The sequence below is a fragment of the Hyla sarda genome, chromosome 1 (assembly GCF_029499605.1).
Source record: "Hyla sarda isolate aHylSar1 chromosome 1, aHylSar1.hap1, whole genome shotgun sequence".
NCBI lineage: Eukaryota > Metazoa > Chordata > Amphibia > Anura > Hylidae > Hyla > Hyla sarda.
Genome location: NC_079189.1, coordinates 272,761,647 through 272,789,053, shown reverse-complemented (window position 1 = coordinate 272,789,053; position 27,407 = coordinate 272,761,647). Strand labels below are relative to the sequence as shown.

Genomic DNA, 27,407 nt, shown 5'->3' with positions numbered 1-27,407 from the left:
GATGTGATTATGGGGTCTCATTGGTAGTCATGGCAACCGGAGACCTCCGAACGACCACTGGTTACCTGGCAACAGAAGCCGATCAGGCTCCGTGCCTGTCAGTGAAACACTGATAACTGTCAGTGTTACACTGATAGGCATAATGCATTGTAGTACAGATCTGCAATGTATTATAAGTGTCAAGTCCCCTAGTGGGAGAGTAAAAGAAAAAAAAAGAAAAAAAAATATATATATATATATATATATATATATAATTATATATATATATATATATATATATATATATATATATATATATATACAGTATATAAATAAAAAATAAACTAAACATACACAATCCCTTTCCCTCCCACCAAAGGTCTCTAACAACCCAAGCAATAAAACTATCACATTAGTCAACCTGCAGGATGAACGCCAGTAAAAAGATGAATAAAATGATTGCCAAATGTATGGCTTTATATCAATGCCGCCTCTGTAAAACTAAAATAAAAAGTGATCAAATGTACCCCAAAATGGTACCACTAAAAATTAGGGATTGACGGATTATTGGCAATTACCTTGCCGATAATCCGATAATGCCCCGCCCCCACACCGCCCGCATCGCACCCCCCCACCCCACCACGCTGCACCCCCCCCCCCCCCCCCCCCGGCCGCTGCTCCATTGCCTCCCCATCCCCGGTTTTATAATTACCTGTTCCCAGGGCCCGGGGTCCACGCTATTTCTGGCTCCTGTGCTGTCCTGTGTTACACTGTGCGCTGTGCAGCTCAATGACGAGTGACGTCCTCAATGCGACGTCACCGTCATTGTGCACAGAGACAGCTCAGGAGGACGGCGCCGGAGACAGAAGTAGAGTGGACCCCGGGCCCCGGTAATTATAAAACTGGAATGGCGGAGGCAATGGGGCAGCGGTGGCTGTCTCTGGCCGGAGCGGTGCGGTGGGGGGGCGTGGTGCAGCGCGGGGGGGGGGGGGGGGGGGTTTGTCGGTGATAGGACTCAGGACCCCCGGCGGACAGGCAGGGGGGGAGAAGCGGGTGGTGGCGGTGGTCTCTGGCACCGCAAAAGCCGCTGCAGTTCATTGATTTAAATCGCCCGCTTTAAATCAATGATCTGCAGCGGTGTCGCCGGGGGGGGGGGGGGGGGGGGGGGGGATAAATAGCCGTTAACTTATACCGGAATATCTGTATAAGTTATCAGCTATCGCCCCTAACCTCCACAGAGTATCGGTATCGGCCCTAAAAAACGACATCGGTCGATCCCCACTAAAAATGTCTCCTCACTGAATTTTTTTTCCATCACATAACTTTGTTGGTATAAAAAAATATATATATAAAACAGTAATGGCCGTAAATGTTGGCACCCCTGAAATTTTCAATAATATTAAGTATTTCTCACAGAAAAGGATTGCAGTAATACATGTTTAGCTATACACATGTTTATTACCTTTGTGTATATTGGAACTAAACCAGAAAAGAGAGGGAAAAAAGCTAATTGGACATAATGTCACACCAAACTCCAAAAATGGTCTGGACAAAATGATTGGCACCCTTAACTTAATATTTGGTTGCACACCCTTTGGAAAAAATTACTGAAATCAGTCGCTTCCTATAACCATCAATAGGCTTCTTAAACCTTTAACCCGGAATGTTGGACCACTCTTCCATTGCAAACTGCTCCTGGTCTTTCTTATTGGAAGGGCTCCTTTTCCCAACAGCAATTTTAAGATCTCTTGACAGGGGTTCAGTGGGATTTAGATCTTGTTCCTCAAGGGGTCTAGTTTCCAAAATGGTATGCCATGTGTTTTTTTTTCTGCTGTTCTGGCACCATAGGGGCTTCCTAAATGCAACATGCCCCCCAAAAACCATTTCAGAAAAACTTACTCTCCAAAATCCCCTTGTCGCTCCTTCGCTTCTGAGCACTCTACTGCGCCCGCCGAACACTTTACATAGACATATGAGGTATGTGCTTACTTGAGAGAAATTGGGTTACACATACAAGTATACATTTTCTCCTTTTACCCCATGTAAAAATTCAAAAATTGGGTTTACAAGAACATGCAAGTGTAAAAAATTAAGATTTTGAATTTTCTCCTTCACTTTGCTGCTTTTCCTGTGAAACACCTAAAGGGTTAAAACACTTACTGAATGTCATTTTGAATACTTTGGGGTGCAGTTTTTATAATGGGGTCATTTATGGGGTATTTCTAATATGAAGACCCTTCAAAGTTAGAAAAATGCAAAATTTAAAAATGTTTCATCAAATTTGGGGATTTTTCACAAAGAAAGGATGCATGTTACCACAAAAATTTACCACCATGTTAAAGTAGAATATGTCACGAAAAAACAATATCAAAATCAGAATGATAAGTAAAAGCATTCCAGAGTTATTAATGATTAAAGTGACAGTGGTCAGATTTGCAAAAAAGGGCTTTGTCCTAGAGGTGAAAATGGGCTGCGTCCTTAAGGGGTTAATAGTAGAGAATCTGGAATTCGGAAAAAATGCTAAATTCTTGAATTTTTCCCAAAAATGTTTAGTTTTTCACACAAATATGTAGACTTTATTGACCATCATTTACCACTAACATTAAGTACAATTTGTCGCGAAACAACTATGTCAGAATCACTTTGATAAGTTAAAATGTCCCGAAGTTATAACAACTTAAAGTGGGACAGGTCAGATTTAAAAAATTGGCCTCGGTCCTTTAAGGGGTTCTCCGCCCCAAGGCATCTTATCCCCTATCCAATGGATAGGGGATAAGATGTCTGATCGCGGGGGTCCTGCCGCTGGGAACCCCCGCTATCTCTCCTGCAGCACCACCTGTCATCTTGTGCAGGGAACAAACTTGGCTGTGTGTTTGATGACGGGCGATACAGGGGCCGGAGGATCGTCACAGCCCTGCCACCTCGTGAAATCACGCCCCACCCCTCAATATAAGTCTATGGGAGGGGTCGTGACGTCCCCCCGCGATCAGACATCTTATCCTCTAACCTTTGGATAGGGGATAAGATGCCTAGTTGAGGAGTACCCATTTAAGGCCACAATTGGCCTGGTCCTGAAGGGGCTAAATAAGTTAATTGTAGAGATTCATCCAATGATTATTTTTCATTTCCATTAGAATTCTTTAACTTCTGCTCCAGGATTCGCTATGCCTGTCTGACCTTCAGGGTGCGATAACACACTTCGGAAATGACCATGCTTCAGACGACACGCCATTGCCAACACAATGGGAGGCACTTAAGTGTGTGCTCAGGGGGGTCTTGATTAGGCATGGTGCTCGTCTGAAGAGGGCAAAATCGGACAAACTGAGAGGCCTCTTCAAGAGGCTTTGCTTTCTGGAGGCCCAACACAAAAGATCCCAGCAGGAATCCTCGCTGCGAGACCTGATCAAAACACGCCACGATATCTGCTCATTATTGAATGATAAATTTAGATATTACAGACAGCATTGCTCCAGGGCATTCTACGAGTGGGGTAACAAGCCGGGGAGGTATCTGGCCACTGCCATGCGTGACAGAAGAGCTACGCTTTACATCCCCTCCATATCTTCGCCCAGAGCTGGGAAGACTTACTTGACTGACGAAATCCTGACAGCTTTCGAGCATTACTATACAGACTTGTACAATCTACCGCCCCAGACGCAAAACCCTTCGCATTCCTCACCCACGCTCTCTCTTGCTGAATACATCACACGGACAGCCCTACCTAGACTGACCGACGCAGACATTGAGATGTTGGAAGCCCCATTTACGGAGGAGGAGCTGTCGGCAGCAATAGCCAAATTACCTGCGGGCAAGAGCCCTGGCCCTGACGGGTTCACCGCTAAATTTTATAAAGCACTGAAGGGCGACCTGCTGCCCCTTCTCTGTAGTGCCTTCGACAGCATTTCCCCGACCTCAGGCTTCCCTGCTGATTCTTTGAGTGCACACATTACTGTGCTGCCCAAAGAGGGTAGGGACCCTAACCTATGTGCCAGCTACCGCCCCATCTCCTTGCTAAACGTTGACACTAAACTATTTGCAAAGTTGCTGGCAGATCGTTTGGCGGGCGTTCTTGGCCCCCTAGTCCACCCCGATCGATCAGGCTTCATAAAAACGAGAGAGACACGCGACAACACTGTTCGAGCGTTCTCTTTTATTCACCAAGCCAAACTAGGCCGACAACCGTTAATGCTCTTGTCGCTTGATGCCGATAAGGCATTCGATCGGGTGGACTGGGGGTTTATGAATGCTTCCCTCGCACAAATAGGCTTAGGCCCGGCAATGTTAGGGAGAATAATGGTACTATACAGGAACCCGCAGGCTAGGGTGAGAGTCAATGGCTCCCTCTCTGCTCCCATCCCTATCCGCAATGGCACGAGGCAGGGGTGCCCTCTCTCCCCCCTACTTTACATTCTTTGCATGGAGCACTTGCTGAACGCGCTCAGATAAGACCCGGCTATTACGGGATTCAGTCAGGGGGGAGAGCCACCTCTGTTCCGCCTTCGCGGATGATCTGCTCCTCTATGTGACATCACCCACCTCTTCACTCCCTGCTATCTCTTTGGCCATTCAGCAATATTCTCACTTCAGCAATCACAAAGTCAATCTATCTAAAAGCGTGGCCCTTAATATTAAGCTCACTGGAGCTGACGTTGAGCAGCTTAAAAGGGAACATTCGTTCCGTTGGAATCCAACGTCTATAAAATACCTGGGGGTTCAGGTCCCCGCTAATCTCGATGACAGCTATCGACTAAATTTCCAACCCCTAGTGACAGCCATTGACTCTGACCTTCATAAGTGGACCAAGGGCACTTTCTCTTGGCTGGGGAGAGCAAACATTCTAAAGATGAACGTGCTGCCCAGACTACTGTACCTCTTCCAGACGGTCCCGATAGCTCTTCCTGTTTCTTTCTTCAGGAGATTGGATGGCATGTTCCGGAAGTTCATCTGGGCAGGTAGGCAGTCGAGGTTGGCCAGGCAGATTATGCTTAGACGTAAGAGAGAGGGGGGTCTGGCGGTCCCTGATTGTAGGGCTTATTACATTGCCGCCACTTTGACACACTTCCTGGACCTTCTTCATGGCAGTGCCACTAAGAGGTGGGTGGGCGTGGAGAGGCAAAACATGGACCTTGCTCCTATCCAATTCCCGTGGCTGCCCGTGGGGTCTGGCCCGATTGCCCTGGAGACACAATTGCCCTGGGTCTCCAGAGAGATGACTGTGACGTTCAGGAGGCACGTGCGACGGCTGGGACTGACTGCACCTGACGGCCCCATGACACCAGTGCTTGACAATCCCTTCTTTCCCCCGGGGATGGGCAGGACCTCCTTTCTAGGCCGTCGGGGTACTCCATTGCTCATCTTGGCGGACTTCTTGGATGGTACTCAACTGAAGCCCTACCCTGCAATTGTCCCAAGTCATCAACATACAGCTGTTCTACACATGCAATACATGCAACTACATCATTTTATCAGAACCAAAAGTAGGGAGCTATCCTTGGCAAGACCCCTCTTGCCTTTTGAGATGTGCACTTCTGACCCCCCCCTGGTTAAACCAGTCTCACAGATCTATGGCCTGATTCTGCACACAGCGGCTCAATCTCCTCCGCGTTTTGTGGAGGCGTGGGAGTCGGAACTGCAGATCACCATCTCACCGGCTGATTGGTCAGCTGCTTTTACTATGTGCCATCGCCTTTCCATATCTTGCAGAGCCCAAGAGACCAACTATAAGCTGTTGTCGAGATGGTACCGTGTACCCACCACATTACGGTGGATGTTCCCGACAGTGTCAGATCTATGTTGGTGTTGCGGGTCGGACAGAGGCACCATGTCACACATATGGTGGCCCTGCCCGGCTCTCGTAGACTTCTGGACGATGGTCTTGTCCCGCATAGCTTCTGTCTCTGGAATCACCTTCCAAAATGACCCTAAGGTCCTTCTGCTGTCTGTGGTGCCACTCTCAAGAAGGACTCCCTCCAGGGCCCTGGCGAATTTACTCCTGGTAGCAGCTAGAGCGGTGGTCCCTAGGCGCTGGAGGGACCCCTCCCCGCTGACAGTTTCGGAGTGGTACAAGGAAGTTTTGTTCATTTGCCGCATGGAGGAACTTATGGCGGATTCTTCAGGCAGACAGGAGAAATATGTAGCGATTTGGCAACCCTGGCTGACATTTGTGAATTCCCCTCTTTACAGAGACGATGACACACCAGCAGTGTAGGGGACCTCTTTTCTGTTCCTACCTGTACATAGGTTTCTCTGGGTGTGGGGTGTGAGACGTCAGCGGAGTGGATGATGGTGATCGTGGAGGTCTTTTCTGGGTCTAATCACTGGCGATGGCATGGATCAGCTGGAGCTGGAGCTAATCCCCCCCCCTCCCTTCCCCTCCCCCCCCCCTCTTTTCCATGCATTTTCTCCTCATCTACCCCCCCACTCCCCCCCCCCCCTCTAGATGTGATGTTACTCTATCCACCCACACACCCCCTTCTCTTTGACACCTCTGTGACAAGCGTCCCTTCCCCATTGTCGGTTTTGTTTTTCTTCTTCTTCACTGGTTATTACTGCACCTTAGTGTACATCTATAGCTGATAATAAGCACATTGTATATTGAGACACCGACTTGTTCACATATACATACCTTGACTATTGTATCTCCTTTTGTGTATTATATGGTGGCAATGTCTAAGAGGTAATACTTAATGGAGCATTATAGTACTTTATACTCTGACATCTATATTGTTTTTGTTCTGTATGGTTTACGTGCCTTATACTCAATAAACGTTAAAGTGGAAAAGAATTCTTTAACTTTGTCAACTTTGTATTACCATACTCTTGCCCTTACGTGATATACATTGACATCGGCACAATGGTGCTCATCAGAATTGTGTAGCCCCAGAAGACAAGGAATGCGCTGTAGGCTGGACCCATGTCTGAAGGTAATGGCGGTATATAACTGTGTTTTTCCTGAAACCACTTTGTCCAAAAACCTGAAGCGATGGCCAGTGACACAGTACAGGCAATTAAAATTACAAATACCTGCAAATTAAGTAAACATAATTAACATCAAGTGAACAAAATTATTATTACGATGCAATCTGGAATTTTCTTATCCCCCTCACCACCAGATAATGCTACCTCACCAGTATTTTGTACTAGGTTTAATTTCTGGTGTCATGTTCATCCTTTGATTTTGAACCCTCAATTGTGTCATATGATCCACAGTCTAACAACTAGTAAATCACATGATCTACTGCTTAGAAAGGATGACAATCTCTCCTTTGATGCTGACTTCCTTTGAACTTCAAGAATTCACATATTCCTCTGTATATCCACAGAGAATGCTATCTAAGGGACTAGGAGTACAGTGATGTAGTAAACAAATCCCTACAGTTATTCACTATAGCTATAAAATCCCCTCACTTAAAGTGTTTTTCTCTGCTATCTGCAGACTCTCTTATGTGTCCTATGAGATGCATCTTGGCACTACTTGCCTCACCTCCTGTTTGTAACTGCTGACAGGGAAGGATTAACCCCATAAAGGGGTATTACGGGCAAAAGCATCTTATCCCCAATCGAAAGGATAGGGGATAAGATGTCTGATCGCGGGGGGCCCGCCGCTGGGACCCCTCTCGATCTCCCCGTAGCAGCTTGCATTCTATGTGTAGCTGCGTCTGCAGTTTCGGAAACCACCGGGCTGCCGAGACGGGGACATGCCGTCACGCCACGCCCCCTCCATTCATTTCTATGGGAGGGGGCGTAACGGCCGCAACGCCCCCTCCCATAGACATGAATGGAGGGGGCGTGGCATGACGTCATGTCCCTGTCTCGGAAGCCCAGCGGTTTCCGAAACTGCAGACACAGCTACGCATAGAATGCGAGCTGCTGCAGGGAGATCGAGGGGGGTCCCAGTGGCGGGCTCCCCGCGATCAGACATCTTATCCCCTATCCTTTTGATAGGGGATAAGATGTATTTGCCCGGAATACCTCTTTAAGGACCAGGGTTTTCTCAATTTTTGCACTTTCATTTTTGCCTCCTCACCTATAAAAAATCATAACTCTTTCAATTTTGCAACTAAAAATCCATATGATGGCTTATTTTTTTTTCCGCCAGCAATTCTACTTTGTAATGACATCTGTCATTTTACCCAAAAATCTATGGCGAAATGGAAAAAAAAAATCAGTGTGCGACAAAATTGAAGAAAAAGCACACCATTTTGTAACTTTTGGGGGCTTCCGTTTCTATGCAGTACATTTTTGGTAAAAATGACACCTTCTCTTTTCTTTGTAGGTCCATACGATTAAAATGATACCCTACTTATATATGTTTGATTTTGTCATACTTCTGGAAAACATTATAACTACACGCAGTAAAATCTATAAGTTTAAAATTGTCATCTTCTAACCCCTATAACTTTTTTATTTTTCTGCGTATGGGGCGCTATAAGGGTTAATTTTTTGTGCCGTGATATGAAGTTTTTTAGTGGTACCATTATTGTATTGATTGGACTTTTTGATCACTTTTTATTCATTTTATCACGATTTAAAAAGTGATCAAAAATACGCTATTTTGGACTTTGGAATTTTTTTGCACGTACGCCATTGACAATGCGGTTTAATTAATGATATATTTTTATAATTTGGACATTTCCGCACACGGTGATACCACATATGTTTATTTTTATTTACACAGTTTGTTTTTTGGGGGGAAAAAATGGGAAAAGTGGGGTGATTCAAACTTTTATTAGGGGAGGGGTTAAATTATCTTTATTAACTTTTTTTTTTTTACTTTTTTTTTTCCATTGTTATAGCCCCCATAAGGGGCTGTACACTGCACACACTGTCTTTTACATTGATCATTGTTATCCCATAGGATAACATTGATCAATAATTCTGCCGCTTGACTGCTCATGCCTGTATCTCAGGCATGGAGCAGTCATTCGGCGATCGGACACACAGGAGGAAGGTAGGGACCCACCTTGTGTCCTGCAGCTGTTCGGGACGCAACAATTTCGACGTGGCGGTCCCGAACAGCCCACTGAGCTAACCAGGGGTAGTTTACTTTCACTTTAGACGCGGCGATCAACTTTGAACGAGAGCAATTAGCCATGGGTCCCGGGCCGTTGTTAGAGGCCGGGTCCGACCTGCTATAACGCGGGGCCATGCTGTGGCTCCGCATTATAGAAAGGGAGCAAACTCAGGGCGTACAGATACGCCCTTGGTCCTTAAGTGGTAATGAGATTGCATCTCATCGAAATAAACTGAAATAGTCTGTTCCCTAGCTCACACTATAGACTGTATCAGGGCCAGACTGGCAAACCAGGCATTTGTCTGGTAGGCCAGGCCTTTGGCTTACCTCAATGCAATTTTTTAAAAATGTATTTTAAGTTTGCGGCTCCAGCCACTGTTCACCCTTCTCAGGCCGATGTGCCTGGGGAAGGAGGGCATTGGAGCCGGGAGGAAGACTTAGGGGCCTTGGGGTGGCTGTTGACAGAGGGGCCAGTAGGAAGACTAACGGGTCTGGGAGGGGCAGAGGGGTCTGGAGGAGGAGGATGGAGGAGAACTTAGGGGTCTGGGGAGTTCAGAGGAGTCTGGAGGACAGAGGAGTCTGAAGGGGGAAGACGCAGAACAGAGAGGTCTGGAGGGTTCTGAAGGAGGAGGACAGAAAGTGTCTGGAGGAGGACAAAGGGGTCTGGGGAGGAGGACAGAGGGATCTGGAGGAGGGTGAAGGACAGAGGGGTTTAGAGGAGAAGGAGGCCAGATGGGTATGGGGGAGGAGGACAGAGAGGTCTGCAGGAGGAGGACAGAGGGGTCTTGAGGAAAACAGTAGAGGGGTTGGATTCCGCCAAAATTAGAAGAAACTGTGTGTAGCAGTATTAGTATTATGGGCACAGTGTATGGCAGGGTTATATTCAAGGGACACAGTGTCATATTAATATTTTTTTCATATAGATGATGAGGATCTGCTCACAAATTGAGGAGACAATGATGTTCAGGCATTAGACTCTGCAAAGTAAGATGAAGCTGGAAGAAGTCCTGGTGCCTGGACATAGAGAGTAAACGTCACTCAGGTCATTGATATTATTGTGTATTCTGTCTGACTGTCACATCGGGGCTGTAGTAATGATGAGTGAAACCGTAAGTCAATCTGTGGCTCACAAGCTGTTGTAAAGCTACAATTTCCATCATGTCTGAAGAGCCTCAGGTATCTGGGGGAGTTGTAGTTTTGCAACAGCTGGAGGGTTGAACTGAGGTGATCGATCGGGGACCCAGCAGTTGGACCCCAACCAAAAAATGGGCTGCTTATTGTAAAATGGCTGGGATTATTTTTGGTCCCAGTCCGGCTCTGGACTATGTACTATGTCACTAAGGGCTTGTTCACATATGTCCGCCATCAGTCATCTTTTCCCTCTGTTGCTTCCTAAAAAGCACCAGAGGGAAACTGATGCTAAAACTGATCCCATTCATTTGGATGGGACAGTTCACTTTTATCCAGTATCTCAATTTGAACGTCGGAGGGTTGGACACGCCAAAAGACACTGTGCAGAACCAATAGACGCTGGATGCTACACAACTAATGCATGTTGTCATCAGTTGTGGCATCAGTTACGTTGAGATGTAGACTGAGTTCACCTATGCTGGATGCTGGACATATATGAACCCAGCCTAATATTTCACTTGCTGCAATTAGGATTCTACAGAGTCAGAGTTCAACATTTTCAATAAATGCCTGAAAATATGAATACTTACCATGGCTACAATATAATTCATCATTATGTCCAATTTAGTTTTCTTTACTGTAAAATTTCCACAGTTCTTCATTATTTTAGAGTCAACTCCTGTAATAGATAGTAAACAATTGTTTAAAGTACTGTATAAAGATGCATAGGTTACATATTATAGTAGCAAAATAACACACCTCCTTTATCAAATACAAATATCATGAAAAGTACATACAGTAAACATCATACAATACATTCGTTTATAAGTGTAACCCCTTAAGGATACAGCCCATTTTGACCTTGATGGCACAGCCAATTCTCATTTTTTGCGTTTTTGTTTTTTCCTCCTCACCTTTTAAGAGGCATAACACTTATTTTTCCAACTACAGACCCATAAGAGGGCTCATTTTTTTGTGCGGCCATTTATACTATGTAGTAAGAGCTTTCATTTTGGTGAAAATAATATGTTCTCTTGATTCTGTAGGTTAATGCAATTAAAACTATACACAGTTTATGTAGTTTTTCTATTATTGTACTACTTTCAAAATGTCAGACTGAATCAATTCATAAGGGTCTGCAAGGGCATAAAGAACATTATGAACCCTTGCTCTCTCCCAGGGACCTAGGACTCGGGAAATCTGGCTCCTGCTGGGGAGCTGCGAAGAAGAGGCCATCTTGCTGCGGTGTGTGGCCTCCTCGCTATAGATCTGCACCTGCACAAAACAAAACCCCGCCGTCCCTCCACATTGGACGACTGCTTACCGGGACCCGAAGTGAGCTGCACTTGCAACAGTGATGGGCTACATCCCCCCCCCCTCCTGCGCTCTCTATTCCTCTTCCCAGCATCAGAACAGGCAGCAAGGATACCGCGAGCGGTCAGGCAAGTTCCACCTGCATTCTCAAACCCCCGCTGCTCACGGTGCTCGAGTCAGGCTCCTATCACCACCCGGAGGCACAGACTGCCTGCAATCCTGGCCTCAGTAGCCTCAGCTTGTGAGTTGCAGCATCAAACTCCATCCCTCTGCTGCTGGCAGAGAGGTAGGCGCGGAGCCCAGAAGACCTGCCCGGCACCATCTTAAGATCTGTAGTTGGCCACTACTTCGATAACTTGCCAGCGGGCCTGCCTGCAACAAAAGTAAGCTAGTGCTTTAAAGTGTACCCGTCAGATCCAACAAAAAAAAGCATTTTTTTAAATATCACTCAGTACCTAATCCTGACCATGTACATCAAATTTTTATGTGTCTAGCACCTTTATTTATTTTTTTATTACACTTTTAATTTAGCTCACTAGTCTGAATTCCTCTCAAAGGGAGGGGGTGTGGCCTCACTGTGCAGGTCTCCGCCCCCTCCTTCAGTATGCTGTATGCTCACATCTCCCCTAGCATTAGCAAAACTACAACTCCCAGCTTGTCCTCATTGACAGTAACATAAAGGATGGAAATGTAAAGTGTATGTTCACAAATGCCAGAAGCCTAGCAAATAAAATGGGGGAGCTTGAGGCCTTGATACTGGAGGAACATATTGATATAGTTGGGGTCACTGAGACATGGCTGGACTCCTCGCATGACTGGGCTGTCAATCTGCAGGGGTTTACATTGTTTCGCAAGGATAGAATGAACAGAAAAGGTGGTGGAGTCTGTCTGTATGTAAGAAGTGGTATGAAAGTCAGTGTGAACGATGCCATAGTGTGTGATGATTCTGAGGATGTGGAATCATTGTGGGTAGAATTACAAAAGGAGGGAAATACTGAAAAAATAATATTTGGGGTAATCTACAGACCCCCTAATATCACTGAAGAGATAGAAGTTCGGCTTCATAAACAAATAGAGAGGGCCGCCCGGGCAGGTACAGTGGTAATAATGGGAGATTTTAACTATCCAGATATAGATTGGGGTCCGGGGTTGGCTAAAACTACAAAGGGGCGACAATTCCTAAATTTATTGCAGGATAATTTTATGGGCCAGTTTGTGGAGGACCCAACAAGAAGTGATGCCTTGTTGGATCTGATCATTTCCAACAACGCAGAGCTGGTTGGTAATGTAACTGTGCGGGAAAACCTTGGTAATAGCGACCACAATATAGTTACTTTTGACTTAAAATGTAGAAAACAAAGACAGGCGGGGAAGGCAAAAACATATAACTTTAAAAAGGCAAATTTCCCTGGGCTGAGGGCTGCACTACAGGACATAGACTGGGGGGAGGTGTTCTCAAATACTGATACAGAAGGTAAATGGGACATCTTTAAATTAACTCTAAATAACTATACAGCTAAATATATACCAAAGGGGAACAAATATAAACGATTGAAACTAAATCCTACATGGCTGACACATGATGTTAAAAGAGCAATAAACAGCAAAAAAATAGCCTTCAAAAAATACAAATCTGATGGGTCAGCGATAACATTTAAACAGTACAAGGAGCTTAATAAAATCTGTAAAAATGTAATAAAAACAGCAAAAATTCAAAATGAGAGACAGGTGGCCAAAGAAAGCAAAACTAATCCTAAATATTTTTTTAGATATATAAATGCAAAAAAACCAAGGACAGAGCATGTAGGACCCCTTAATAATGATAATGGGGAGGTTGTCACAGGCGATCAAGAGAAGGCGGAGCTACTGAATGGGTTCTTTAGTTCTGTATACACTATGGAAGAAGGAGCTGACATTGGCCAGGTCAGTGCTGGTAACACATCATGTAATGTACTGAACTGGCTTAATGTAGAGTTGGTACAAGGTAAGTTAAGTGATATAAATGTAAGCAAATCCCCAGGACCGGATGGACTACACCCAAGAGTTCTTAGAGAGGTAAGTTCAGTAATATCTGTACCCCTGTTCATGATATTTAGAGATTCTCTGGTGTCTGGTATTGTGCCAAGGGACTGGCGCAAGGCGAATGTGGTGCCAATCTTCAAAAAGGGCTCTAGGTCTTCCCCAGGAAACTATAGACCGGTAAGTTTAACGTGCATTGTGGGTAAATTGTTTGAAGGACTTATAAGGGATTACATACAGGAATACATAGGGGATAATTGTATTATAAGTGATAGCCAGCATGGGTTTACTAAGGATAGAAGTTGTCAAACCAATCTAATTTGCTTTTATGAAGAGGTGAGTAGAAGCCTTGACAGAGGAATGGCTGTGGATATAGTGTTTCTGGATTTTGCTAAAGCGTTTGATACTGTCCCTCATAGACGTCTGACAGGTAAGTTAAGGTCTTTGGGTTTGGAAATTTTAGTTTGTAACTGGATTGAACACTGGCTCATGGATCGTACCCAGAGAGTGGTGGTCAATGATTCGTACTCTGATTGGTCCCCGGTTATTAGTGGTGTACCCCAAGGTTCAGTACTGGGACCGCTGTTGTTTAATTTATTTATCAATGATATAGAGGATGGTATTAACAGCTCTGTTTCTATCTTTGCAGATGACACCAAGCTTTGTAGCACGGTACAGTCTATAGAGGATGTGCATAAGTTACAAGATGACTTGGATAGACTAAGTGTCTGGGCATCCACTTGGCAAATGAGGTTCAATGTGGATAAATGTAAAGTTATGCATCTGGGTACTAATAACCTGCATGCATCGTATGTCTTAGGGGGGATTAAACTGGCAGAGTCACTGGTAGAGAAGGATCTGGGTGTACTTGTAGATCACAGACTACAGAATAGCATGCAATGTCAGGCTGCTGCTTCCAAAGCCGGCAGGATATTGTCATGTATCAAAAGAGGCATGGACTCAAGGGACAGGGACATAATACTCCCCCTTTATAAAGCATTGGTACGGCCTCACCTGGAATATGCTGTTCAGTTTTGGTCACCTGTCCATAAAAGGGACACTGCGGAGTTGGAAAGGGTGCAGAGACGCGCGACTAAACTAATATGGGGCATGGAACATCTTAGCTATGAGGAGCGATTAAAGGAGTTACAATTGTTTAGTCTTGAGAAGAGACGTTTAAGGGGGGATATGATAAACGTATATAAGTATATTAATGGCCCATACAAAAAATATGGAGAAAAACTGTTCCAGGTTAAACCCCCCCAAAGGACGAGGGGGCACTCCCTCCGTCTGGAGAAAAAAAAGTTTAGTCTCAAGGGGCGACACGCCTTCTTTACCGTGAGGACTGTGAATTTATGGAACGGTCTACCTCAGGAACTGGTCACAGCAGGAACAATTAACAGCTTTAAAACAGGATTAGATACATTCCTGGAACAAAATAAGATTAATGCTTATGAAGAAATATAAAATCTCATCCCTTCCCCAATATCGCGCCACACCCCTACCCCTTAATTCCCTGGTTGAACTTGATGGACATATGTCTTTTTTCGACCGTACTAACTATGTAACTATGTAACAGTAGCGGGACACAAGCTGACAGTGGGAGGATTTTTCCTCCAGCTGTGAGCCCTGCGCTCACAGCTGTCAATCAAGGAAGTGTGTCCATGACATAGGTGATGATGCATGGACACAGCAGGACTAGTATGTGCCCAAGCAGGCAGGGGGGCAGCTGTTTGACTGCCTTTTTCAGTATGAAATACTGAAAATTTTCTAATGAAAGCAATTGCAAAACCTGTTGGTTTTGCATGCTTTGCAACATATCAAAAGTTTTTGTATCTGACAGTGCCCATTTAAGCCAGAGATCACCCACTGCAGGCTCACCAGTCACCACTCTGAACTGTGAAAGGTCTGAAGGATGAGGTGCAAAGTGCCATCGATGCGCAGACCCCTTTTTCCCACACTACGGTCAGACAGTGGGATTGCCCTGCTATGCCAGATATAAAGCTCAGCATAGCCACGCTACTTCAAAGCCACGCTGTCTTACTGCTGCACATGTAGAAAGAGAGTAGCTTCAGCAGAAATGCCGGTTCAGCGTGGCGCCTGACACAGACAGCAGAAGGTGAGTAAAAGCAAAGGTATTTTATTTTCCCAGAATGCAACGTGTTTCACTGCAGAGGCAGCTTCATCAGGCATGAATGAGAACAACAGAGTTCTGAATTTATCTTACCGTATATACTCGAGTATAAGCCGAGTTTTTCAGCACTTTTTTTCACCAATTTTTCGTGCTGAAAACACCCCCCTCGGCTTATACTCGAGTTAACTCTCCGCCCTCAGTGGTCTTCAACCTGCGGACCTCCAGAGGTTTCAAAACTACAACTCCCAGCAAGCCCAGGCAGCTATCGGCTGTCCGGGCTTGCTGGGAGTTGTAGTTTTGAAACCTCTGGAGGTCCGCAGGTTGAAGACCACTGCGGCCTTCAACATCATCCAGCCCCCTCTCACCCCCTTTAGTTCTGTAGGGTCCGATGCTGTAGGGTTCTGCGCTGGTCCGGTGCTGCAGGACTGTCCGGTGGGGAGGTCGTCTGGTGGGATAGTGGTTCCGGGCTGCCATCTTCACCGGTGAGGCCTCTTCTCCGTGCTTCGGGCCTGGCCCCGGAATAGTCACGTTGCCTTGACGACGACGCAGAGGTACGTTCATTACCAACATACCTCTGCGTCATCGTCAAGGCAACGCCTCTATTCCGGGCCCGAAGCGCGGAGAAGAGGTCCCCCGGTGAAGATGGCAGCCCGGAACCACTATCCCACCGGACGACCTCCACACCAAACAGACCTGCAGCACCGGACCAGCGCACCCTAACGTCCCGCCGAGCGGAGGTGAGTACAAAACTAAAGGGGGGGGGGGGCTGGATGATGTCGAAGGCCGTAGTGGTCTTCAACCTGCGGACCTCCACAGGTTTCAAAACTACAACTCCCAGCAATCCCGGACAGCCGATGGCTGCCCGGGCTTGCTGGGAGTTGTAGTTTTGAAACATCTGGAGGTCCGCAGGTTGAAGACCACTGTATCAGACATTGACAAGCAGTGATGATGATGACATGTGGTGATGATGACAAGGGGATGATGAAGGGGGGGGGGGAAGATGACAAGAGGATGATGACAAGGGGATGATGAAGGGGGGGTGGGATGATGACAAGGGGATGATGAAGGGGGGTGGGGATGATGACAAGGAGATGATGAAGGGGGTGTGGGATGATGACAAGGGGATGATGAAGGGGGGTGGGGATGATGACAAGGGGATGATGAAGGGGGGTGGGGATGATGACAAGGGGATGATGAAGGGGGGGTGTGGGATGATGACAAGGGGATGATGACAAGGGGATGATGAAGGGGGGGTGTGGGATGATGACAGGCGGTGATGATGAAGGGGGGATGATGACAGGCGGTGATGATGAAGGGGGGATGATGACAGGGTGATGATGATGAGGGTGTTAATGACGGGGGTCTGGATGATGACAGGGGGGGATGATGTATTTCCCACCCTAGGCTTATACTCGAGTCAATAACTTTTCCTGGGATTTTGGGGTGAAATTAGGGGCCTCAGCTTATATTCGGGTCGGCTTATACTCGAGTATATACGGTAGTGCTAATTACCGTAGTTACAGCAGGAAAAAAACTCAGCGGACCAATAGATACAAGAGAAATTAATTTACAAATTATACCTTGGGAATGCATGTGCAGGGGTTAATACAGCATAATTATAACAAAAGGATTTTTGGGGAGTAAAAAATAATAATAAAAATAAATAATAATAATAAGTTGTGCAAAAAAATATAATAAAAAAAGATTAAAACGATCAAATAATAAATGAACAAAATTGTGCGCATAAACAAATAATGCGCACAAAACCAAAGTAAAAATATCAAAATGAATATGACGTAAACAAACCCCTGCACATGCATTCCCAAGGTAAAAATTATTTTGGGTTTCGTGATTTTCTCATTATACTTTGTAAATGAATTTCTCTTGTATCTATTGGTCCTTGGAGTTTTTCTCCTGCTGTGACTAATTAGTACTAAGATGAATTCAGCACTCTGTTGTTCTCATTCATGCCTGATGAAGCTGCCTGTGCAGTGAAACGCGTTGCATTCTGGGAAAATAAAATACCTTTGCTTTTACTCACCTTCCGCTGTCTGTGTCCAGCGCCATGCTGAACCGGCGTTTCTGCTGAAGCTACCCTCTTTCTATATTCGTTTTTAGCCAGTGGGCTGTGGACACTTAACTACTATACGCTCACCATTATTGTGTATGATGTTACACAACCTCTTCAGGTGAGTGGCTATACAGCTTTCATATATATTTCTCATTCTCCTCTTTTATTACACGCTGTTACTTAGTGTTTTACAGATTACTGCTGCACAGGCAAACTACTGATCTACCATCTGGAGACAGTTGTCCTTGCGATCCCACATCTGAAGTAGATACTGCCTGACTATTGCTCCAGATCAACCATACTCCCTGGGATCCTGTTGCTCTGCACACCCTGCATTGCTACTGCAGCCTTGGACTCCAAATAATTTCAGCCACTGCTGCAATTGCCCTACTGCCTACCCTCTTCGCTCTGCACAAGAGAGATTTTCTGTTTAACAACTTTGATATGGCTATTTATATAATCTCTGCTTGTCCTTGCCTGCTAACTTGTGGACATTATTAAGCACTACAATCTAGTTCTTAGGCTAGGTTCAGACTACGGAATCTCCGGGCAGAAAATTTCCGCCAGGAAATTCCGAGTTCTGCCTGCGCCGACTGAATTAGTCGGCGCTAGGACCGCGCAGACACTGCAGTCTCCTATAGACTGCTATGTGTTCCGCTCGGATTTCCGCCTGAAGAAAGAGCAACCCCTTTCTTCAGGCAGATATTTTCTAACGGATTTTTCATCCGGATTTTCTGCTTCACAAATTCCGAAGTGTGAATTTGTGAATGGAAAACCATTCACCACACTAATCATTATAGTAAGCAGAATTTCTGCCGGAAATTTCAAAGTGAAAATTCAGGCGGAAATTCCGTAGTCTGAACCTAGCCTCACATTTATCTCTCAAGGTTTGCTCCGTGCTATCATGCACATACTCTACTACTTCTGAATGTCCTACGCTATGGAACTACTGAATAGGTCTCTCCAGCGGTTTTTTCCTCTCTTGTCTATCTCTGCAACATTTTCCTCTGAGCTATATGAAAGGCAATTTAAGAAAGGCAAAATAAGATTGGCCCTCCTAAATTCAGGAACAATTCCCCATATTGCAAAAAAAAAAGGCAGCATTGAGAAATTTGTGAAATGCTCTAGTTCATGTGACTCTGTGAAAGCTGGAAACATGGTTTCCTCGCAAGACAAAGGTGCGACTCTGAAATCATGAAAAGGACCATGTCAATGACTCTGAGGACTAGTGTTGAATAACGCCCTACCACTTTCTAGCACATTTATGGACAAGCACCTCAGATCAGCCTTGGAGCCACTGTCTAAAGAAATTCAAGATCTGAAAACCAAAATGAGGCACGTGGGCAACAGAGTTGAGCAACTTGAAGCTACCCAGACCCAAGTGGTATCTTATACAGCAGCATCCTCTTCTGCCTTTACCTCCTGTCAGGTATACCTCAACAAAGTTATTGACTGGCTAGAGGACCAGAACAAAAGGGGCAGACAAAATAATCTTAGGATCAAGGAAACCCCTGAAGTCGTACTCCCGGAATCCCTCAATTCAATAAAGCGTACCCGTCAGTTCCAACAAAAACATTTTTTTTAAATATATCACTCAGCACCTAATCCTGACCATGTACATCTAATTTTCATGTGTCTAGCACCTTTATTTTTTTTTTATTACACTTTTAATTTAGTTCACTAGTCTGAATTCCTCTCAAAGGGAGGGGCGTGGCCTCCCTGTGCAGGTCTCCGCCCCCTCCCTCATTGTGTTGTCTGCTCACATCTCCCCTAGCATTAGCAAAACTACAACTCCCAGCTTGTCCTCACTGACAGTAGCGTGACACAAGCTGACAATGGGAGGATTTTTCCTCCAGCTGTGAGCCTTGCGCTTACAGCTGTCAATCAAGGAAGTGGGTCCATGACATAGGTGATGATGCATGGACACAGCAGGACTAGTATGTGTCCAAGAAGGCAGGGGGGCAGTTGTTTGACTGGCTTTTTCAGTATGACATACAGAAAATGTTCTAATGAAAGCAATTGCAAAACCTATTGGTTCTGCATGCTTTACAACATACCAAAAGTTTTTGTATCTGACAGTGCCCATTTAAACAATTGTTCATCAGTGTACTACCCTCTGGAAATCCAGATTGAAAGAGCACACAGTGCACTCAGAGTGAAACCTAAAGCACATGAACCTCCTCGGTACGTTATCTGCCACTTCTTGAACTCAACTGTTCATGATGACATTCTCCAGAAAGCCAGGTCCTCCCAGATTCTGCAGTGTGAAGGATCTGATATAGCCATTTTTCTTATCCAAAAGAGGGATGCTGCAACCTCTCACCATTCATCTACGCTCAAAGGACATTGCCTTCAGGTGGTTGTTCCCGTTTGGGCTCACCTTTACAGTAGAAGGTACTAGATTCCTTAAAGGCACTGCCAAAACCTGACCCCGGCCCAGAAAGCTTTGGGCTAAAGTGATATGGAAGTTCCTGACTGACCTGCCTGTCATTACCCCTCCTACCCCATGGGAGCTGATGGGTTCACAGAAGTCACAGAAGAATCGCAAGAAGTCTATCAAGATGACCCCACAAGCGCATTGACATGGACTTGGCCTAACACGTAGGCTTGTATATCCTTCAACTCCCTCCCTTTTCTATTTGCAGGTCTGCCTAGGGAGTTACTATGGTTAATAGGTACATTCACAGTCTTCAGCAGGGCCCTTGCCTCATACTGTCTATAAATAAACATGCTATAAAATAAGCTAAAAGATAAATGTAAATATATTTATACAGTATTTCTCATATAAGAATGTTCATGCAATACTAGGTGCTACCCCTTGGGACAGGTCAGGGAAAATAGTACATTCGGCAATTTAAGCACTTAAAGTGCTGGAGGTGCTGGAGTTAGTATAATCTTTCCACAATTAAAATTCACTTGATAAAGTCATTGTTTTATCTGCAAAGACAGCTGTGTGTCTGGATTGTAATAATATCAGTTGAAATTATTTGGTGGCAGAATTTTTGCAGCGCGGGAGGCCCCCTTTTTTGAGCCCACTTTACCCTGTCGGCACAGGGCTAGGTGTAAGTGGTCTCAAAGCTGGGGGTTTACTGTTGTATAATTGGTTGCTCTGTTTAATATCCTCAGAACCTCGCTACCACCGACGGCGCGGGGACCAATGTGCGGGGTTGAGCGCAATGATGTTAGACACAATAACACAGAGAGTTCACAATTTGTAATCCTTCGGAACCTCGCTAGTGCCCGGCGGCGCGGGAACAAGTGCGCAGGGTTCCGAATGAGCTGTGATGTGGCACTATGTGCCTCTTACCGGCTTCTTCGCTGTAGCTAGCCAGCGGAGCGGGGAATGGTTCCTGATGAATTTTGGGATCCGTGCAGAAAATTCCTAGGTTCAAAGTTCTCCTTTGTGTCCACAAGTAGGGGTGAGAATAAGAGTGTTCTCGGGCTAGACGCGTTTCAGGGAGCCTTGTCCCCTTTTTCAATAGCAGTGAGAACTGAATGTCTTAGTAAGAATAACAGGGAAATCAAGGTGTTTTATAACAGGTGAGGTGATTACATCATTAAGGTAATAGGTAAACCCTGGATGGGATTTCTGTGAACTTGATAACATCTATGGGTGTATTGTCATTGAACAAAACCTGGAAAATGTAGATAGCAGTAATGGATAAAAGTAGTAAGACATAAAGAAAAGATACAGATGCAGATGGATAAATAAGTAAAAATGGATATAGAAGTAAGAGATAACAAATGAACATAGGGATGAAGGGATTTGAAAGTGTGAATTGTAATAAAAATATAAGATATTTACTAAAATCAGTGATTAGTATGTTGTGCGTTGTCTGTGAGGTGTTAAACTGCAAAAAAAAAATTATGGTAGAATGCTGTGTTAGATATAGATTTCTATATTTGCCTCTCCAGATGTAGTTTTTAATATAAATATTGTGGGTGAAGAATATGGACCTGATGGTGGATAATATTAACCCCTTAACGACCACAGACGTAAATGTACGTCCTGGTTTGGCGGGACTTCCCGCACCAGGTCGTACATTTATGTCCTGTGTATGACCGCGAGCATGGGAACGGTGCTCGCGTCATACACGGCAGGTTCCGGCTGCTAGCAGCAGCCGGGGACCCGCCGGTAATGGCCGACATCCGCGATCGTGCAGATGTCCGCCATTAACCCCTCAGATGCCGTGATCAATACAGATCACGGCATCTGCGGCAGTGCGGTACTTTGAATGGATGATCGGATCGCCCGCAGCGCTGCCGCGGCTATCCGATCATCCAGCTTGGCGGCTGGAGGTCCCCTCACCTGGCTCCAGCCGTCTCCCAGGGTATTCTGCTCTGGTCTGAGATCGAGCAGACCAGAGCAGAAGATCACCGATAATACTGATCGGTGCTATGTCGTATACATAGCACTGAACAGTATTAGCAACAAAGGATTGCTATAGATAGTCCCCTATGGGGACATAAAAAGTGTAAAAAAAAGTTGAAAATTTTAAAAATAAAATGTAAAAAAAAGTGAAAAATCCCCTCCCCCAATGAAAATTGTCAGTTTTTCCCATTTTACCCCAAAAAGCGTAATTTTTTTTTTATAAACATATTTGGTATTGCCGCGTGCATAAATGTCCATACTATCAAAATGTTATGTTAATTATCCCGTACGGTGAATGGCATAAACGTAAAAAATAAAAAAAATTCTTAAAATGCAGCTTTTTTTGTCACATTTTATAAAAAAAATTTATAGAAAAATGATTTAAAAGTTTTATATATGCAAATGTGGTATCGATTAAAAGTACAGATGACGGCGCAAACAATGAGCCCTCATACCGCCCTATATATGGAAAAATGAAAAAGTTATAGGTGGTCATAATAGGGCCATTTTAGATTACTGATTTTGTACAAAAAGTTTGATTTTTTTTAAGCAGTACAAAAATATAAAAGTATCTAGCCATGGGTATCATTTTAATCGTATTGACCCACAGAATAAAGAACATTTTTACCGTAAAGTGTATAGTGTGAAAACAAAACCCTCCAAAATGTGCAAAATTGTGATTTTCATAAAAATTTCCTCCCAAAATTTTTTTTTTGGGTTCACCGTACATTTTATGGTAAAATGAGAGGTTTCATAACAAAGTACAATTGGTCACGCAAAAAACAAGCCCTTATATGGGTCTGTAGATGGAAACATAAAGGAGTTATGGATTTTAGAAGGCGAGGAGGAAAAACAAAAATAAAATTGTCCTGGTCCTTAAGGTTAAAATGGGCTTGGTCCTTAAAGGGGTATTCCGCCTCTAGACATCTTATCCCCTATCCAAAGCATAGGGGATAAGATGTCAGATCGCCGCGGTCCCGCTGCTGGGGACCCCTGGGATCCCCGCTGCGGCACCGCGCTATCATTACAGCACAAAGCGAGTTCGCTCTGCACGTAATGATGGGCGGTACAGGAGCCGGAGCATCGTTACATCACGGCTCCGCCCCTCATGATGTCACGGCCCACCCCTTTCAATACAAGTCTATGGGAGGGGGCGTGGCGGTTGTCACGCCCCCTCCCATAGACTTGCATTAAGGGGACGGGCCGTGATGTCACGAGGGGCGGCGCCATGACGTCACGCTGCTCCGTCCCCCGTATTGCCCGTCATTACGCACAGAGCAATACCGGGGGTCCCCAGCAGCGGGACCGCGGCGATCTGACATCTTATCCCCTATCCTTTGGATAGGGGATAAGATGTCTAGGGGCGGAATACCCCTTTAAGGGGTTAACAATAATAGTTGTATGATAAATAATTAACGGTTGCAAACATCTATTAGGGTTTGTAAACATGTATTAAAATTTATTTATCAAGGTTCTTATAAAAATTAGGAAAGTACAATCTGTTAAAAATGTCACATATTTCTATGGACACTCAGTGTGTATCTAAAAGGGTTAATATAGAAAAATCAATACGTATAATAATTAGCGAATGAATAAAAAAGGTTAAAAATAAAATAAAAAATAAGAGTAAATATCAAAAATTTCTACGGAGTATATGCAAATCCTATTTACAAGAAACCAAAAAGTTCTAGTTCGGCATTGAGACCTCTGGGTTCTAGGCTACCGAATTTGTAATTTTTTCTGGCCTCTGCTCTCGACATCTGTATTATGAAATTCACTCCTCTCCAATTTCTCTTAATGGATTGTATTGCCGCAAACATTAGTTTTGATGGGTCTGCGTTGTGATGTGTGAGAAAGTGAGATGATAATGAGTGTTTGTCATTACATTTCTTTATATTATACAAATGTTCGGCTATTCTAATTTTTTGTGGACGTTTAGTCCTTCCAATATACTGTTTAAGGCACGGGCACATAATGACGTAAATAACGCCTTTAGAATTGCAGGTCAGTAATTGTTTGATTTCCCATTGAAAGTTGTTGGATGTAGAAGAGATTTTTTCAGTTTCTTTAGAGAATATTCTGGTTTTGCAACAGGAGTACACACCAATGGAATTACCATGTTTTAGAATTAGCTTCTTGTTTGTTACGAATGGTTGGGGTGACTTGTATGCCTAAATTAGGTGTTTTGGAAAACACAATCTGTGGTTTATTGGGTAATAGTGTTCCTAGATATCTATCTTGTAATAGTAGGTGCCAATTTTTTTTAGCAGATTTGTCTTAATTTCTTATAGTTTTGATTAAAAGGCAGAATTAGACGGACTGTATTTTCTGTTGTCTGTGGTTGTGTTTGATTATGGAAAAATTCCGTCCTGTCTAGTTTCTCAATTTTTTCTTTTGAAGTTGTTAAAATCTAGTTTTTGTAGGCATAGGTTGTATTTCCTGTGCACCTATATGCCAATATGTTATGTGTTGTTTACACTACCTTATTGTGTTATAATTCATCACCGTATGTTTCAATTGGTCTTTTGCATCTGCACTCAGCTGTTGTTGAATAGCCTTCTGAACTGGCCACTATTGTTTGAACTGGGTTATTGTTTGCTGCTCTACGTTGCATTCTCTCTGTTTTCTCAATTTGTTTCTCCCCACCTGATTACACCCCCCCCCCCTCTCTCTGCTACTCTCCATCTCTCTTTCTCTTAACTTAGCCAAGCCTTTCACCTTCTTTACCCTCCCCCCCCCCTTGTCCCGCAGCTACTACCTTGAGCTGTTCCCATGTCTCTTCCACATTGCTCCCCTTCTACTCCCTCCCCACTTCCTCCGGGACTGGAGACTGGCTAGGCCACTAAAGGACCTTGAAATGCTTCTTACAAAGCCACTCCTTTGTTGCCCGGGCTGGATGTTTGGGATCATTGTCATGCTGAAAGACCCAGCCACATTTTATCTTAAATGCCCTTACTGATGCAAGGAGGTTTTAACTCAAAATCTCACAATACATGGCCCCATTCATTCTGTCCTTCACAAGGATCAGTCGTCCTGGTCATTTTGCAGAAAAACAGCCCAAAAGCATGATTTTTCCACCTCCATGCTTCATAGTAAGTATGGTGTTGGATGCAACTCAGCATTTGTTCTCCTCCAAACATGACAAATTGAGTTTTTACCACAAAGTTCTACTTTGGTTTCATCTGACCATATGGCATTCTCCCAATCCTCTTCTGGATCATCCAAATGCTCTCTAACAAACTTCAGACGGCCCGAACATGTACTGGCTTAAACAGGGTGCTAGTGTATAGGACTCCTGGTGTATAGCTTCTTCTGGTGAATGCGTCAGTCAGGCTGGTAAGCCACACCCTCCCACCATGTCCCATCTCACAAAGACACGCCCACCTTTTAAGCCACACCTCTTTTAGTTTCAGCTTACAATATCTTTACCACAACGCAGCCCCACCTGAGGAGGGGTTATGAGGATGGGATATGAGGATAAGAAATGAGGATTAGATATGGGGACCGGATATGAGGTCGGGATATGGGGACGGGATATGAGGTTGGGATATAGGGACGGGATATGAGGTCGGGATATAAGGACAGGATATAGGGACGGGATATGAGGTTGGGATATAAGGACACGATATAGGGATGGCATATGAGAACAAAATATGAGGAGGGGATTTGGGGTCGGGATATGAGGAGGGGATATGGGGTCAGGATTTAGGGATGGGATATGAGGACAAAAGCTTCCTCCTTTGTTGCTTTTCCTTCCCCACAAAGATAAGGTAGGAAAAACCGTGCAGCACCGGGTACTCAGCAAGTGACCAATAAAATACAAAACACTAGATAGCATAAAAATCTGATAAAAATAGAAAAAGCATGAAGTGGTGATAAAAAAGGAAATATGCAGTTCTATTGTAGAAGAAAAATAAATAATCTTGGTTACCCCATGGGAAAGTTGGGTGGATGAATGAAAAAAAATCCTTTTTACTGTGATGATCCTGTTGGAAAAGATATATCCTAGGACACTACAATGTAGAGTGATGTATGCACTCTGTGCCGTGCATAGATTCCCTGTGGGAAAAGAGGTCTATGTTCCAGATGGGGTTGGAAAAGCAAAAGAGCAAACATTCAAAGGGACTTTGTCCCGCTCACCTGTGATCCTGTGAGTTGCTGTAGATATTGTGGCTCTACCACCATCAATGCTGCAAGCTGGCATAGGCAGCCGTCCAATAGACAAGCCCTCCCGTGCTGCGAGTGCTGAGGGGGACTGGTTGATGAGCCGGGCAGGTCCGCGTGTCAGATGCCGACATGCTTTTATGAGACGCTGATGTGAGTCGGCGCTGCTGTGTGTCAACGGTTTACTTAGATATTCAGTCTTGTTGTGAAGTCTGCATCAACTGTTAGTGGTGGCAGGGGGTCAAATAAAGGCCATATGCTTTTAAGGAGTCTTCTGTTCCTTTCTTCAGTTGCTGTATTCCTTAATGAGAGTTATTGTGCTATATTTATACACAACTATATTGGTTCAATTAGAATTAAGAGGGAAGTAAAAAAAAAGGAGGTAGAGAAAAGGGATGGATGAAAGGGAATAAGTGGGATGGATTCCAGCAAATATCGCTGTTCTAGAGTTCAGGAGAAAAACGTGACTTATTAAAGAAAAAAAACACGTATAAAACGGTATCATCATAGGCAATAGCTGAAGCTGATCAAAGTCTGTAATAATCATAAACAGACTAGGTAGAATCAATAAAGTGGGGATAGTGTATGGTGGTGGGTGTCAGGATCCGGAGAAGTATGCGGTTTAAACACAGGTAGTGGATCCTCTATGTCAGTGAGGTGATGGCGTGGGCCTTACCAGGGGAACGGAATCTAAGGGGATTACTGGTTTTCACCAGAGCCCGTCACAAAGCGTGATGGACTTGCAGCGGCAGGTAACCCCCAGGTCGTTCCACCCGATAGCGACTCAACCTCCCTGACTGCTGAGTCAGGCGCGGTACAGAAGGACTAGGCAAAAGGCAAGGTCAGACGTAGCAGAAGGTCAGGGCAGGCAGCAACCGTTCGTAGTCAAGGGCAATGGCAAGGGTCTGGATGCACAGGCAAAGGACACACGGGAACGCTTTCACTGGCACAAGGCAACAAGATCCGGCAGGGACAGGAAGGGGAAGTGGGTTTTTATGGTGTAGGGAGTGCTTGGAACTAATTGAGCCAGGCACCCCTTAACCCCTTAAGGACTGAGCCCTTTTTCACCTTAACCCCTTAAGGACCGGAGGTTTTTCCGTTTTTGCATTTTCGTTTTTTGCTCCTTGCCTTTAAAAAATCATAACTCTTTCAAATTTACACCTAAAAATCCATATGATGGCTTATTTTTTGCGCCACCAATTCTACTTTG

At 44.6% G+C, this 27,407-nt stretch overlaps 1 protein-coding gene across 1 annotated transcript in view; it reads right to left on the bottom strand.

The window, feature by feature from the left end:
• ATP8B3 (ATPase phospholipid transporting 8B3) overlaps window positions 1-27,407 on the bottom strand; it is a 1,029,241-nt gene that overhangs the window by 553,811 nt on the left and 448,023 nt on the right. The window contains exons 13-14 of the mRNA XM_056572418.1: window positions 10,714-10,802; window positions 6,809-7,002 (exon numbers count right to left, since the gene is read on the bottom strand). Coding sequence (XP_056428393.1) covers window positions 6,809-7,002; window positions 10,714-10,802 — 283 coding nt within the window. The remainder of the gene's footprint in view (window positions 1-6,808; window positions 7,003-10,713; window positions 10,803-27,407) is intronic.